Raw genomic sequence first — 13,175 nt, 5'->3', positions numbered from 1 at the left:
GCCACAGACTAAAACAGGCAGAGCTAAAGGAAGGTGAGAGAAAGTTGGCCTGGCTAGCTTCTCGCCAAAGGCTTCTTCAGAACCAGTCTCTCTGAAGTTAACGCGTCTTGGGAAAGGGCTTTCCATTCTTCTTGAAAGGACAATTGTCTCACATAGTTTGCATAGTTTTGCCTAGAGGAAAGTTCCTAGCGGTTGGACTCTCTTCAGGTGGGAAGAGATGTTTATTGCCTGAATAAAGCTTTATTGTCTCCCAATAAGGCGGGAGGTTTTGGGAAACACGACAGTGTCCACACCTTTACACTTGCGTAAATGTGGCCTTTGTGGTTGCCACCTATCCAGCAGGGAAATGCATAATTTCTCTAGCGAGAGCAGATGGCTGCTGAGCCTTAAAAGAGGGCAGACGAGCATGGGCAGACGGCCACAGCAACGGTACAAGCGTCTGATGAATTGGACACAGGTGAGTCAGGCTACAACTTCCAGAAGTTGTAGTCCAATGCATCTGGAGGGTGCCAGGATGGGGAAGGCCGCCTGAGGGCAATGAACTGCAGGGAGGCAAAGGGGTTTCAGTCTTCAGACTTTTTTCAGCCACATGTTTCTTTTGTTTTTATAAGCAAGGCATCTATCTGTGAATGCGGCAACCACAGAATTCTAACCTGTCACCACATCTCATTTGACGCTTGAACTGTGGAGATTGCTCCATGTCTGCTTTTTCACGCTGTGTGTCCGTGATGTTGTGGAGAATCCCAGGTTTCCTTAGAAACAAGGGTTCCTTGAGAAGGAGAAGAAAAGTGATGGCTGGCACGCTTCCCCGAGAGACAGTTTTGCCCACTGCTGCTGATGTTCTGTGTAAGCGGCATTCACAGTTCGCAAATCTGTTTGGGCCTGGAGTTTCCAGTAAAAAATTCTGAAGTGGCCCAATTACGATGTCTTAGGTTTTTATCTACGTCTGTATGCACTATGACAACTTTTTGAGATCTCTTTGTTGAAAAGCGGTATATAAATATTGTAATAAATAATGTCCACTGCTCTCTGAACTCTGGTAGGAGTCATTAAAGACGCTTTGCTTTCTGCATCGCTTTGCTTCTGCTGCGGTATTGGCGTATTCCCCAAGATCATCTGGATTATGTGATTTTTACTAGCGGTTTTCTTCCTGTCGTAATCATAATGTTTGTTTCCCATCTGCAGCAGCAGTGCACAAAGATGCCGAATTTTTCTTTTTCAATGGCGAATAATTTCCTCCGTTTCACGCCTGAATCCCTGGATGAAATTCGAAAGCGAATTGCCACCAAAAAAGCAAAGTCTGTCAAGGCCTTGGAGGAGGGCAACGTTGGTCAGCAGGAGGAAGAAGAAAGCATTCGGCCACAGCTTGATCTGAAAGTTTTTAAAAAGCTGCCTCTTATTTATGGAAAAATTCCCCCCTGGCTCACTGCAGAAGCGCTGGAGGATGTGGATCCCTATTACAGGGACCATGAGGTTATACTCTTCAAAATACATAAATTATCAGGTTATTTCTGACATAAAGGGAAACATCCAACTCTGTCATTCCCTGAACACAAACTGGGCCTGTTCAGACAAGACGCTAAGCCATGGTTAGTCCGCTAACCCTTTTGCAGGAAATGGTTAGTGAGCATGTTTGAACCATGGTTAGGTAGCCACCATGACTAGGAATGGTTTGCACGACATGCTAATTCATGGCGCTCACAACATGCTGTTTAGCTCATAGTGCTTAACCACTGTGGATTAGTGTGTTGTCTGAATGGGGTCCTGGTGTTGGGTTCTGAACTATGCCTGAATCCAACCAAAGCTACATTTGCACAAGTGTGGCCGTGCAAGCCGTTGTGCATTATGCCTGCGCAACCCGTGCACATGACCGTTGTGCAGCACGTTGCGCGTGTCATTCTTGGTTGCACAAGCCATGGTGCAATGTGCTCGGGCAAGCTGTTGCACATAACTCTGGTGCAACACGTGTTGCCACACGTTGAGGGTCATTCTTCTGCAGCCCGTTGCACAATGCGAGCATAGCGGGCAACCAGCTGTGTCATGGAAAGAGCCGGCAGAGCTGCGCTAGCATGATTTGAGTTGGCGGAATGACATGGTTGGATACTGCCCAAAGCTTTTCCCTGAGAGCAAACTTTACAGTGCTGCAGAATCTTCCCATGGAAGCCAGAAGAAAAAAATGACAAAGACCCCAGCCTTCGTGTGGTGTATTTCTGAACAGGGCTGAAAGCGTTAATTCAGACTGGGGGGGGCAGCCTCTCTCTCTCGTAACACCACGTTTCCTTCAGATGGGTTCTGATGGTGGAAAAGAGATTGGCTGGAAGATAAAATGGCCATGGGGGACATAAGCAGCAAGTGCCAGAAAGGCTCTGTTCCCCTTACCCATGTGTCCATATTATTCTAAAAATCAGATTCCTGCTTGCCCCCTTCTTTATCTGTGATTAGTGAGCCTGAGCTGCTTATTTTTGCTTTGCCAAATCAAGGCTAAGGGAACCAGGAGACTACAGAAATACATTCTTCCATTGCTTCTGCTGCTGTGTCATGTGCTCGGTTGAAAATGGAAGACGGGTTTTGTGTATACACCTCCCTTGTATACTCTTCCCCCCAGGGCTGGTTTATTTATTTATTTATTTATTTATTTAAGGATTTTTATGCCGCCATTCAGCCAAAAAAGGCTCTCACGGCGGCTTACAAAAGTATTTCTTGACAGTCCCTGCCCACAGGCTTACAATCTAAAAGACATGACACAAAAGGAAAGGGGATTGGGAGGGAGGAGGAGGAGGGGGAAAAGGAAAGCAAATTCAGGCACTACAATCTTAGTTGTAAAGTTCAGCAGTTACAGTTGACAGCAGGAGGGAGGGGGCTCTCAGCTGGAGCTGGACCCAGGCACGGTGGAGAGGTGCCTGGCTGCTGCTTCCTCCCTCACTGGTGGCCTCTCCAGAGATAGTTGGTAACAGGAGGGAGGGGGCTTTCAGCTGGAGCTGGACCCAGGCACGGTGGAGAGGTGCCTGGCTGCTGCTTGCTCCCTCACTGGTGGCCACTGCAGAGATAGTTGTATACTAGTGCTTTTTAAAATCAGTACTGAAGTGCACTGTACGTTTGGCATTCCGTATGCCACTTTTCTAGCGTCATTTCCTGCTTTTGATTCCATAATATCCAAAATACGGCCACAGATGTCATTGTGTGCCCTACGAGGTATCAGTGGGCAAGAGGGATATAGCCAGTGGAGGCTGGTGGGGCCGACGTCAGTGGGGCAGTGAATATGCTCCGGGTTTCAGACAGAACCAGTCAGGACCTTTGGAGAGCTCCTTTAGAGTTCTGACTGAAACCTGAAGTGGATTCACTGCCCCACTGACATCGGAGCCATTAGCCTCCATTGGATATAGCATCACCATGCTGGGATTGTAGCAGTATGACATAAGGTATAGATCTATCCTGCAAAATATAGGCTCTCTCTCAAGTCTGTTCCTCTCATTGCTGCCATAAGGACCCATCACACCGGTAACCCCGGGTGTATAGCGTTTCCTGATCCTACTGAAGGAGGTGAATTTACGTCCTGAAGGAAAACCTCTGCCAGGATTTCCTGCGATTTCCCCTGCAGCAAATGGCACATTCCGGGGCGTGCAGCGATTTCTACTGGGGAAAATGCTGCAGGAGAAAAGTGTGGGAAAAGACTCCACTTGGTATTTCCCCAAGTCAGGTTGCGAGGTTCAGGGCCGGCGCCAGACTATATTGCGCCCTAGGCAGGCGCGTTCTGAAGCCGCCGCCCCCCCCGCTCGCTCACTCACCGCCCCCTCACTCGCCTGCCCACCCGCTCGCTCGCTCACTCACTGCTCCCCCCGCCCGCCCGCCCGCCCGCCCGCCCGCTCGCCCGCTGCCCCCCGCCCGCTCGCCGCTCTGGCTCCCCCCTCGCTTACACACTCCGGCTCCTCCCATCGCTCGCCCGCCACCCCCGCTCGCTCCCTCACCGCTACGGCTTCCCCCTTGCTCGCCCACTCACCGCCCGCTCCCTCCCGCTCCTGGCTTTGAAGCCAGGATGCTGGGGTTGGGGGGCGGGGCAGAGGCTTTGAAGCGGCGCACCTGGAAGTGGCTTCCTGGCATGCCGTACTGAAGCCTCCACCTCCAACCCCAGCATCCTGGCTTCAAAGGAGCCAGGACGCTGGGGTTGGGCGGCGGCTGGGGCGTTGGCTTTGGAACAGCACACCCAGAAGCCACTCTAGGAGAGCAGCTTCCGGGTACGCTGTTCGGCACCCTCGTTTGCTTGGCGCTCTAGGCGGCCGCCTGAGTTGCCTCTATGGCAGCACCGGGCCTGACGAGGTTGCATGGGGTTTATATCTGTAGGCAATAGTTTTGTTGGTCCCTGGTCGACAATTGTTTGGCCACTGTGTGAACAGTGTGCAGGACTAGATGGACCTTTGGTCTGATCCAGCAGGGCACTTCTGATGTTCTTCTGTTCTTATGTATTTTGCAGACATTTATGGTGCTATCAGCCAGGAACAGAATCTTTCGATTTACTGCCACCAAAGCCTTATTTTTATTTAGTCCTTTCCATCCACTAAGAAGACTAGCCATCAAAATTTTGATACATTCATATCCTTCTGGTTTCCTTCACTCTTACTCATTTTTTATTCGGATTTCATGAAAAACGGGTCTTTATGATAATACACAGGCATTCGGTCCTATTTCCTGGGATTGCCACAACTAGAGAGGGTATTAGCTAAAGAGGTTTTTCTTCATTTTCCTAGATGGAAGTGGATTTTCTTCTACATTAGGCTAGCTAGTGACCGTGGGGGTTAACTCCCCGTGCCCCCATTCCGCAACATTTGGCTGGACTCGCATGTTTGATTTATTTCAAAGCCCTGAGTTCTGCAGCTACCTTTGGCATGGTAATTGGAATTATTTGGGCTGGGTGTATGAAGAAGCCTTCCTTGCGGCTGGAGATTGAATCGAAGGATCTCTGATTCTCTGGTCCAAATGTTGCATTTTAAAAGAAAAACAAATCAACGGTGTTACTAAGAAGAGTAGAGTTTATTATTTAGGTCAGCCTGCCCCAACCTGGTGTTCCCCAGGTGTGTTGGACTGTAATTCCCATGCTGCAATTCCGATGCCGCGACCGGCGGAATGAAAATTAGTTGACATAGACGGATCTTTAGCAAAATTTGACATCCTGCCGTTCTCCTATAATGTGCCCACCTATAATATGGGCTCAAGGGAAGAAGCTGGCTTGTATTGCTAGCTCCATATGGCAAGATCCTTTGCCTTGCAATTGGTGCTAGGGCAAAGGTAGTGGTGTTGAAAGGAAAACCAATACCGCCTCTTTAAAAATAATAATTAAAAAAGACACCCAACCCAAACAATCGTTTAAGAGTGGCCCAGAAGGGTAAAATTGTATTTTTAGTTTCATTGTACACCTGCGTTCCTTTCTCTATTATTATTATTATTATTATTATTATTATTATTATTAGCATTTTTATACCACCCAATAGCCGAAGCTCCCTGGGTGGTTCACAAACATGCCAAACAGTTCCTACCAATCCTTAATAAATGTCTTGGTTTATTCCATAACTGGATACCTTGTTCAGACCTTCCAAAGCATACAGTATAGGCTAAATGCATAGAGGAGGGATGTTTCCTATTCCCTTATATTGGGCCTGTTCAGATGACACGCTAAGCCATGGTTAGGCCACTAACCCTTTTGTAGCAAATGGTTAGTGAGCATGTTTAAACTGTGGTTATGTAGCCACCATGGTTAGGAATGGTTAACACTTTCCACTAAGTCATTGTTCACATGACCCTCTAAGCCAGCCTTCCTCAACCTGGGGCGCTCCAGATGTGTTGGACTACAACTCCCAGAATGCCCCAGCCAGGCTGGGGCATTCTGGGATATGCAGTCCAACACATCTGGAGCGCCCCAGGTTGAGGAAGGCTGCTCTAAGCCATAATGTTTGACTCAAAATGCTTAACCACTGTGGCTTCATCTGAACAGGGGCATTTGCACATTCAGCCATCCATATTGGTGGCCACTTGTGCTAGAGAATTCCATAGTTTAACTATGCGCTGTGTGAAGAAGTCCTTTTTATCTGTCCTGAATTTCCCACCCGTCAACTTCATGGGATGACCCCATGGGGTTCTAGTACGACGAGAGAGGGAGAAAAATGTCTTCCTGTCCACATTCTCCACACCAGGCATGCTTTTGCACACCTCTAGCATAACTCGCTTTTTCTCCAAGCTAATCGATCCCAGCTATTGTAACCTTACCTCATAGGGGAGTTGCTAGTGTCACTCCATTCTAGCCCCCCTTTTCTGCAATAGTTATGCAGGACAATGAAGAAGCTACTGAAGAGATAGGAGAGTGCACAATGATCAGAAATGCTTCCTTTAAGAGTGCATGGGGATGAAGCACTAAGCACATTTGTTTTGCTTCTTCTCCTAATGTTGGGCATAATGGTAAGCTTTTCTTCTTCTTTTCCTCCAAAGAATGTGATTTCCTTAACTCACTCTTTACTTTGTTCATTGCATTCATAACCGGCGTGGTTCTTCTCAACTGTGTGTTTATGACTTTAAGCGAGTATCCCGTGGATCCCAACGCCACCGAGTAAGTATCACAGCACACTACTGCGCACTGCCCTCCAGCAAACATAAATTGATCTGGATTGAACTGAGCAGCATTGCAAGGTTAAACAACCAGAAGTAAAAGACAGGGGACTGACTCCATGGATGTGAGACTGGCCGCGCAGCGGTTTGCAGAACTCCTCGACTGGAGGCAGGCGGGCTGTTGTTCGGAAGCAGTGGAAGCTGGTGGCTCAGCAGGCAGTGGGGCTGTGAATCCCTTCTGGGTTTCAGTCAGAACCAACCGGAACTCTCAAGGTGCTGAGCTTAATCCCCCCAAAATAGGTTCAGCATCTTGGATAGCTCCTTTAGTCTTCTGATTGGCTCTGATTGAAACCCAGAGTAGATTGGATTCACAGCCCCACTGACATCGGAGTCACCAGCCGGCATTCTTAAGTGCCAAACTAGCTAGGATATTAGAGATGCTATCTGAGATCCTATCTCCTGCTTCTTTATTTAAAAAATGTAAAGAACATCTCTCTCTCTCTCTCTCTCTCTCTCTCTCTCTCTCTCTGTTATTCATATTCATTTATTCTTGTATTTTAAGTATTTAATTCGAGGGGAAATATTTAAAAGCCTCCCTAGGCCCTGTTGTACTACTACGCAAGTGATCGAATTATCGAATTAGAGGTGATGGCAGTGGTCCCCATTGGAGCTGGGCATTGGGGGAGTCCCCTCCCCTCAAAGCCACATGCTCACTTTCCCAAGCTATTCTACATTCTTAAATTAAAATTCCAAGGAAGCCGGTCAGATTATCCCATAACTTCTTTCCTCATATTTCAGGTTTTCTTTTCTGTTCGATAAGTTACCACAGCCCCTCCCTCCATCTTTGGGAGTTCTTTATTAGACCCCCGTATACCAGGGGTGGGCAACCTTTTTGGGCACATTTGGCAATCTGAGTGTGTGTGTGGGGGCACCAACACAAAATGGCTGCCATGGGAGGCACAGCTAACCACAAAGGACAAGTAACCTGCCCAAAGGAGCCAGTATAAGCAGAGGCCAGAGTCTGAGCCCCAACACAATAAACAACTGCTTTGAATCGACACTTTTCAGTACCGGCAGGAACCTGAAGGCAAATTCTTCCCCCTACCCTTTGACAAACAACTCATTTACCACTATACCTTTTTCTCTTACGCTTTCACAGGAAGACCTTCTTTTTCTTGATAGCTGGGTGCAATCCAGAGAAAAGCGTTGGCCTGCAGCTGCCCGCCATCTTCACTTCCTGAGAATGAGCTTTTCTACACGAGGCATTTAACATGCACTCATCATTCCCTACTCATGGGTGTTTAAATGATATTGTGACCCTCCAGTTTCATGTCTGGGTCTAAAGAGCACTTTTGGCGAGTATTTTTATATCATCAGGGGAAATGTGTTTATTTGTAAAAGCGAAAGAAAACACCTTTCTCATGTGTGGATTTGCAATATTCTGCTATACCACAGTGTCACCTAGAGGTTATGCAGTGGAAGAGCAAGGAAGGAAATGCTCTGGGTGTAGCACTTGGATCTTGATTCTGCAAAGAAACCAAAAACACATACAGGGGATTAACAGCCTCATGTAGAAAAGCTCAATATCTCTGAGCACCATGTGTGGCCCAGCGGCTTTCATGGGAAATGATGGTGGCAGTGGCTGGATGCCCTCACTTTGCTTTGAAGCGATCCCAGCTGCCGGTAAGAGGAATGGTTAATTAAAAAGAAAAAGAGGGAGGGAGAGGGCAGCTCAGAAAAGTACCCAGGGCCACACTGGGGTTCAGAGGAAGCACGTTGCCCATCGTTGTTGTATAGCTTCCCTAATTATAAACAGGAAGAAAGGAAAGGAACCTCTCGTGCAAGCACTAGAGTCATTACTGACTCCTAGAGGGACGCCAGCTTTCGCTGACGTTTTCTTGGCAGACTTTGTAGCGGGGTGGTTTGCCATTGCCTTCCCCAGTCGTGGTTACCTTTCCCCCAGCTAGATGGGTACTCATTTTACCGACCTTGGAAGGATGGAAGGCTGAGTCGACCTGAGCCGGCTGCCTGAGAACCAGCTTCTGCTGAGATCGAACTCAGGCCGTGGGGAGAGTTTTGGTTGTAGTAACTGCCGCTTACCGCTCTGCGCCACACAAGAGTTATAAACAGACATGTTATAAATTAGAGACCACTGAAATCAGTGGGGCTTGCTTCCAAGTAGACATGCATATAGCCAAAAGAACCAGATTATAAATCCATGGCAGCAATCCTTTGTCTCAATCGGCCAAATCAAGTGTGGCTGGTCAGCTCATGTGGGGCTCTGCAAAACTCCTGTTTTATGCCATCCTGCCCAGAATGGCAAAAGGCATGTGCACTTTGCCGGCCATAGTGCATAGCTGGTAGACTGTGTCCAGTTTGCTGGATCACAAATTTCCACAGGTCTGGTGTCAGGGCTCCTTCTGTGCTCTGGATCCCCTGAGCAACTCCTTAAGGATCTCTGCCTCGTTAAGAGTTCCAATTTCCTTATTTTTACTTTCCCTTTCCCAGTAACATCGGGTTTCGTGGGATGAATGACATTCTAGACACTTGTGGCTTAACAAACAGTTTACTAGTAAAGTAAAACAAGCAACTTACAATTAAAGATATTTAGTCAATAGAGCTCAGTGATACAAATGCATTAAAAGAAAATAAAAGTTGCCAAAACGCAAGTTCTTTTACCTTAAACTGCACCTAGACTTCTTTAAGCTGTGTCTTTCTGCTCTTTCCTTATGGTCTGGTTTTTCTCTGTCTCTGTCTCTCTTTTATTCCCTTCACCCCTAAAACTTTATTACTTAGCTTCAGCAGGCCTCAAACCTTCACGCCTGGCATAGCAGTTGGCTCAGAGCTGAAAATAAAAATGTAATCATATAATGACATGTAACCACCTTTCCCTGTAATGCTATCATACAGCCTCTCTTTCCCCTTAGACTTCATTTGGCAGACAGTGCAACATGCAGAAGGTGAGCTCAGTTCTCTCTCTTTACTCTACACTCCTAATGATTTTGCTTTGCCTTTCAGGATTGCTTTCACGTCCGTTTATACTGCTGAATTTGTGATAAAAGTGGTGGCTAGAGGATTTATTTTGAATGAATTCACCTATCTGCGGGATCCCTGGAATTTCTTGGATTTCATTGTTTTAACTGTGACGTAAGTGTCAGCATGCCTTCTTTACCAGCCATGATCTCAATAGAGGTGGAAAATCAGGCTCCTGTTCTTCTGTGTGCTTTTCATGTGAGCGCCTCGCTTAGGAAACATTTTAACATGCAGTGGCCCAGCTCTCTTGAAAGATGTAAGTTGGCTTGTTTAATATCTGCTAGAGTTCTTGCTGCTATTAAGGAGAACATTAGATGGGGGATACTTGGCTCAGCAATACTACAAACGAGAAGGATCTTGGAATTGTTGTAGATCGCAAGCTGAATATGAGCCAACAGTGCGATAGGGCTGCAAGAAAGGCAAATGCTATTTTGGCCTGCATTAATAGAAGTATAGCTTCCAAATCACGTGAGGTGCTGGTTCCTCTCTATTCGGCCCTGGTTAGGCCTCATCTAGAGTATTGCGTCCAGTTCTGGGCTCCACAATTCAAGAAGGATGCAGACAAGCTGGAGCGTGTTCAGAGGAGGGCAACCAGGATGATCAGGGGTTTGGAAACAAAGCCCTATGAAGAGAGACTGAAAGAACTGGGCATGTTTAGCCTGGAGAAGAGAAGATGGAGGGGAGACATGATAGCACTCTTCAAAGACTTGAAAGGTTGTCACACAGAGGAGGGCCAGGATCTCTTCTCAATCCTCCCAGAGTGCAGGACACGGAATAACGAGCTCAAGTTACAGGAAGCCAGATTCCAGCTGGACATCAGGAAAAACTTCCTGACTGTTAGAGCAGTACGACAATGGAACCAGTTACCTAGGGAGGTTGTGGGCTCTCCCACACTAGAGGCCTTCAAGAGGCAGCTGGACAACCATCTGTCAGGGATGCTTTAGGGTGGATTCCTGCATTGTAGGTCCCTTCCAACTCTGCTTTTCTATGATTCTATGATTCTATGATTAGTTATTGGCCAGATCAGAAATGTAATTAAATAATTAATTAATTAAATATAGCAATTATTATGCCTTTGGGGGGTATACACCTATATGACTTTGAGGCTTTTCTAGTACTCAAAGACTGGGTTCACACAACACGTGAACCTACACTCAGGGCATGGCTAGACGAGGGGGGTGAGGGGTATGACCTCGCGATTTTATGATCACGAGATCATCCCCCTTGTCTACACATGGCGCGCAATTTCCCGGGAGGAAGAGGACGTCACAGACGCCATTTTGTTTTGTTTTTTCAGTCGGAAAAGAGCGCAGGGGCGATCCTGTGCAAAATGTGAGGTTTTTTTTAAAAAAAACCCAACCCTCCTGCTCCTCCACCCCACTCATGATGGGCACAGAGCTCCTGAGGAGCTCTGTGCCCCATGCCCAGGTCCCGGGTCCTTGCGGTTACTTGCGACGAGTCGGGACAAAAACGGGACGGCAGGCTACACATTCCACGGTCTTGGGGTCATCCCGAGACCGCAGAAAAATTGTAATTAAACTGTAGGGCAGCCTTCCTCAACCTGGGGCGCTCCAGATGTGTTGGACTACAACTCCTGGAATGCCCCAGCCAGCTCTGCTGGCTGGGGCATTCTGGGAGATGCAGTCCAACACATCTGGAGCGCCCCAGGTTGAGGAAGGCTGCTGTAGGGCAATATCCTGGGCCAAGTGAGAGATCATCCCTCCCTGCTCCCTAGAAGAACTGTGCATCTTGTGGACGCACAGGGACGATCCTGGGACGATCCCTGGGATATCACACTGTCTAGCTATGCCCTCAGTCTTTGAGTGTGGGTTGCTTGTTGAACTGTGGGTTAATGTGCAATATTTTTTTGCCATTTCAGCTATATAGCCCATTTTGGTGAGTTTGCCAGAATTTCAGCTCTCCGAATTTTCAGGGTTCTGAGAACTTTAAAAGCTGTTTCTGTAATCCCAGGTGAGAAGCTGTTTTTCCTACTTAATGATTTGCCTGCGAACTTCCATGACTGGCCAGTCACGTGCATGCCTTATTTCACGCTTGGGAAGAATCTCTAAGTTCCTGGCACTATGCGGGTGTTTTTGGCCACACCCCTTTTACCTTTGGACCTGCATCCTTTGTGTTTGGCCTTGCCCATCACTGGAACGTGGACCCTAAGAGCTGGAAGTGGTTCCTCACCCTGCTATACACAAAATTCTGCTGGGGGAATGAATGTGCAGCCACCACAAAGATGCAACAGCTGTGATTCTAAGGATATCAAACGTATGTCATTCTCAGGCCATAGATAGACAGGGCTTTATCCCGGGGTGATCCCCGGGATCGTCCCTGTGCCTCCACATGATGCACAGGGGATCCTGGGATCAGAGAGGGATGATCCCTCCCTTTCTCTGGGATCTCGCCCTCCACTTTGGTCCCGGTTTTTCCACAGTCCCGGGCTGAGCCCAGGTGCTGCAGGTTGACCCGGCTCTGCGCGATTCCTCGTGCAACGCTCCTCAGGAGCACTGCGCCCATCGGGGGTAGGGTGGGGGGAGCAGGGAAAGTGATTTTAATTAAAAAAATACTTACCATTTGTGCATGAGCGTTCGTTCGCTGCTGGCCCTTTAAGTTTTTTTTAAAAAATGGCGGGTGCGACGCCTCTTTCTGAGGTCGTCTCGCGTCGCATGTAAACAGAGGAGGGATCTCGCGATAAATACAATGCAAGGTCTTCCCTCCAACGTTGTGATCTAACCAGTAGGTCTAGCTAAGGCCTCAGTTTCTGGAGAAGGTTGCTTTTGAATGAAGCAAACCAAGGTTATCTGGATCTGCTGAAGTCTCTGTCATTCTGGGACGTCTGGGAACCATCAACTGTGAGACAAGTTAAATCTTGGGTATCTCTCGCTGGGAAATCCTGTTCTTATTTTTTGGCTCAGTGGAATTCATTGCAGGTTGTTCCCTGAGCTCCCAGAACTTTTTTGGGGTGCTTTTTTTTTGGGGGGGGAGTAGGGAAGGTTCCACAAGTAGTGCATATTATGGACGAATTTGTGCAAAATATGCAAATTTGGCCATCATGTGCGTAATTTGTGCAAATTTGGCCATAATTTGCACAAATTGCTCAGAAATTTGTGCAAATTGCAGAACTCCCCCCCCCCCACTAAAAATGTGCAAAATTCCTGGAAAATCCACAAACTGACTCCACTCGGTGTAGATCGAGTTGGGCGCCACGGTGGGAACCAAAATGAAGTGTGTGGGGGGGGGGCAAGCCTAGGGGAAATTGTCGAACTCCATACACACACACACACACGCAATGGATTTCTCTGATATCCCTAACCTTGGCAGCCATGACCAGGGAGCTACATTTATATTATTATTATTATTATTATTATTATTATTATTATTATTATTATTATTATTATTATTTATTAGGGAGCTATACTTATGAGCTTAAAAAAACACACCCCATCTGCTGAGTGGTCTGTAACAAAGTATGTAGATTCCAAAGAATATCAGGAAGTCCTCCCCAGCTTGGTTCTGGATCTGGAATGCTGGGAGTTGCAGTCTAG

General features: G+C 47.4%; 1 protein-coding gene across 1 annotated transcript in view; it reads left to right on the top strand.

Moving 5' to 3' along the window:
• The first annotated feature begins 406 nt into the window (after positions 1-406).
• LOC134413434 (sodium channel protein type 5 subunit alpha-like) overlaps positions 407-13,175 on the top strand; it is a 74,086-nt gene continuing 61,317 nt past the window's right edge. Inside the window, exons 1-6 of the mRNA XM_063147609.1 lie at positions 407-457; positions 1,186-1,473; positions 4,469-4,587; positions 6,503-6,592; positions 9,610-9,738; positions 11,504-11,595. Of these exons, the coding sequence (XP_063003679.1) occupies positions 407-457; positions 1,186-1,473; positions 4,469-4,587; positions 6,503-6,592; positions 9,610-9,738; positions 11,504-11,595 (769 nt within the window). The remainder of the gene's footprint in view (positions 458-1,185; positions 1,474-4,468; positions 4,588-6,502; positions 6,593-9,609; positions 9,739-11,503; positions 11,596-13,175) is intronic.

The sequence above is a fragment of the Elgaria multicarinata genome, chromosome 1, assembly GCF_023053635.1.
Source record: "Elgaria multicarinata webbii isolate HBS135686 ecotype San Diego chromosome 1, rElgMul1.1.pri, whole genome shotgun sequence".
Classification (NCBI taxonomy): domain Eukaryota; kingdom Metazoa; phylum Chordata; class Lepidosauria; order Squamata; family Anguidae; genus Elgaria; species Elgaria multicarinata.
Note: the sequence above shows the minus strand (reverse complement) of the source record. Positions and strands in the feature narration are given on the sequence as shown.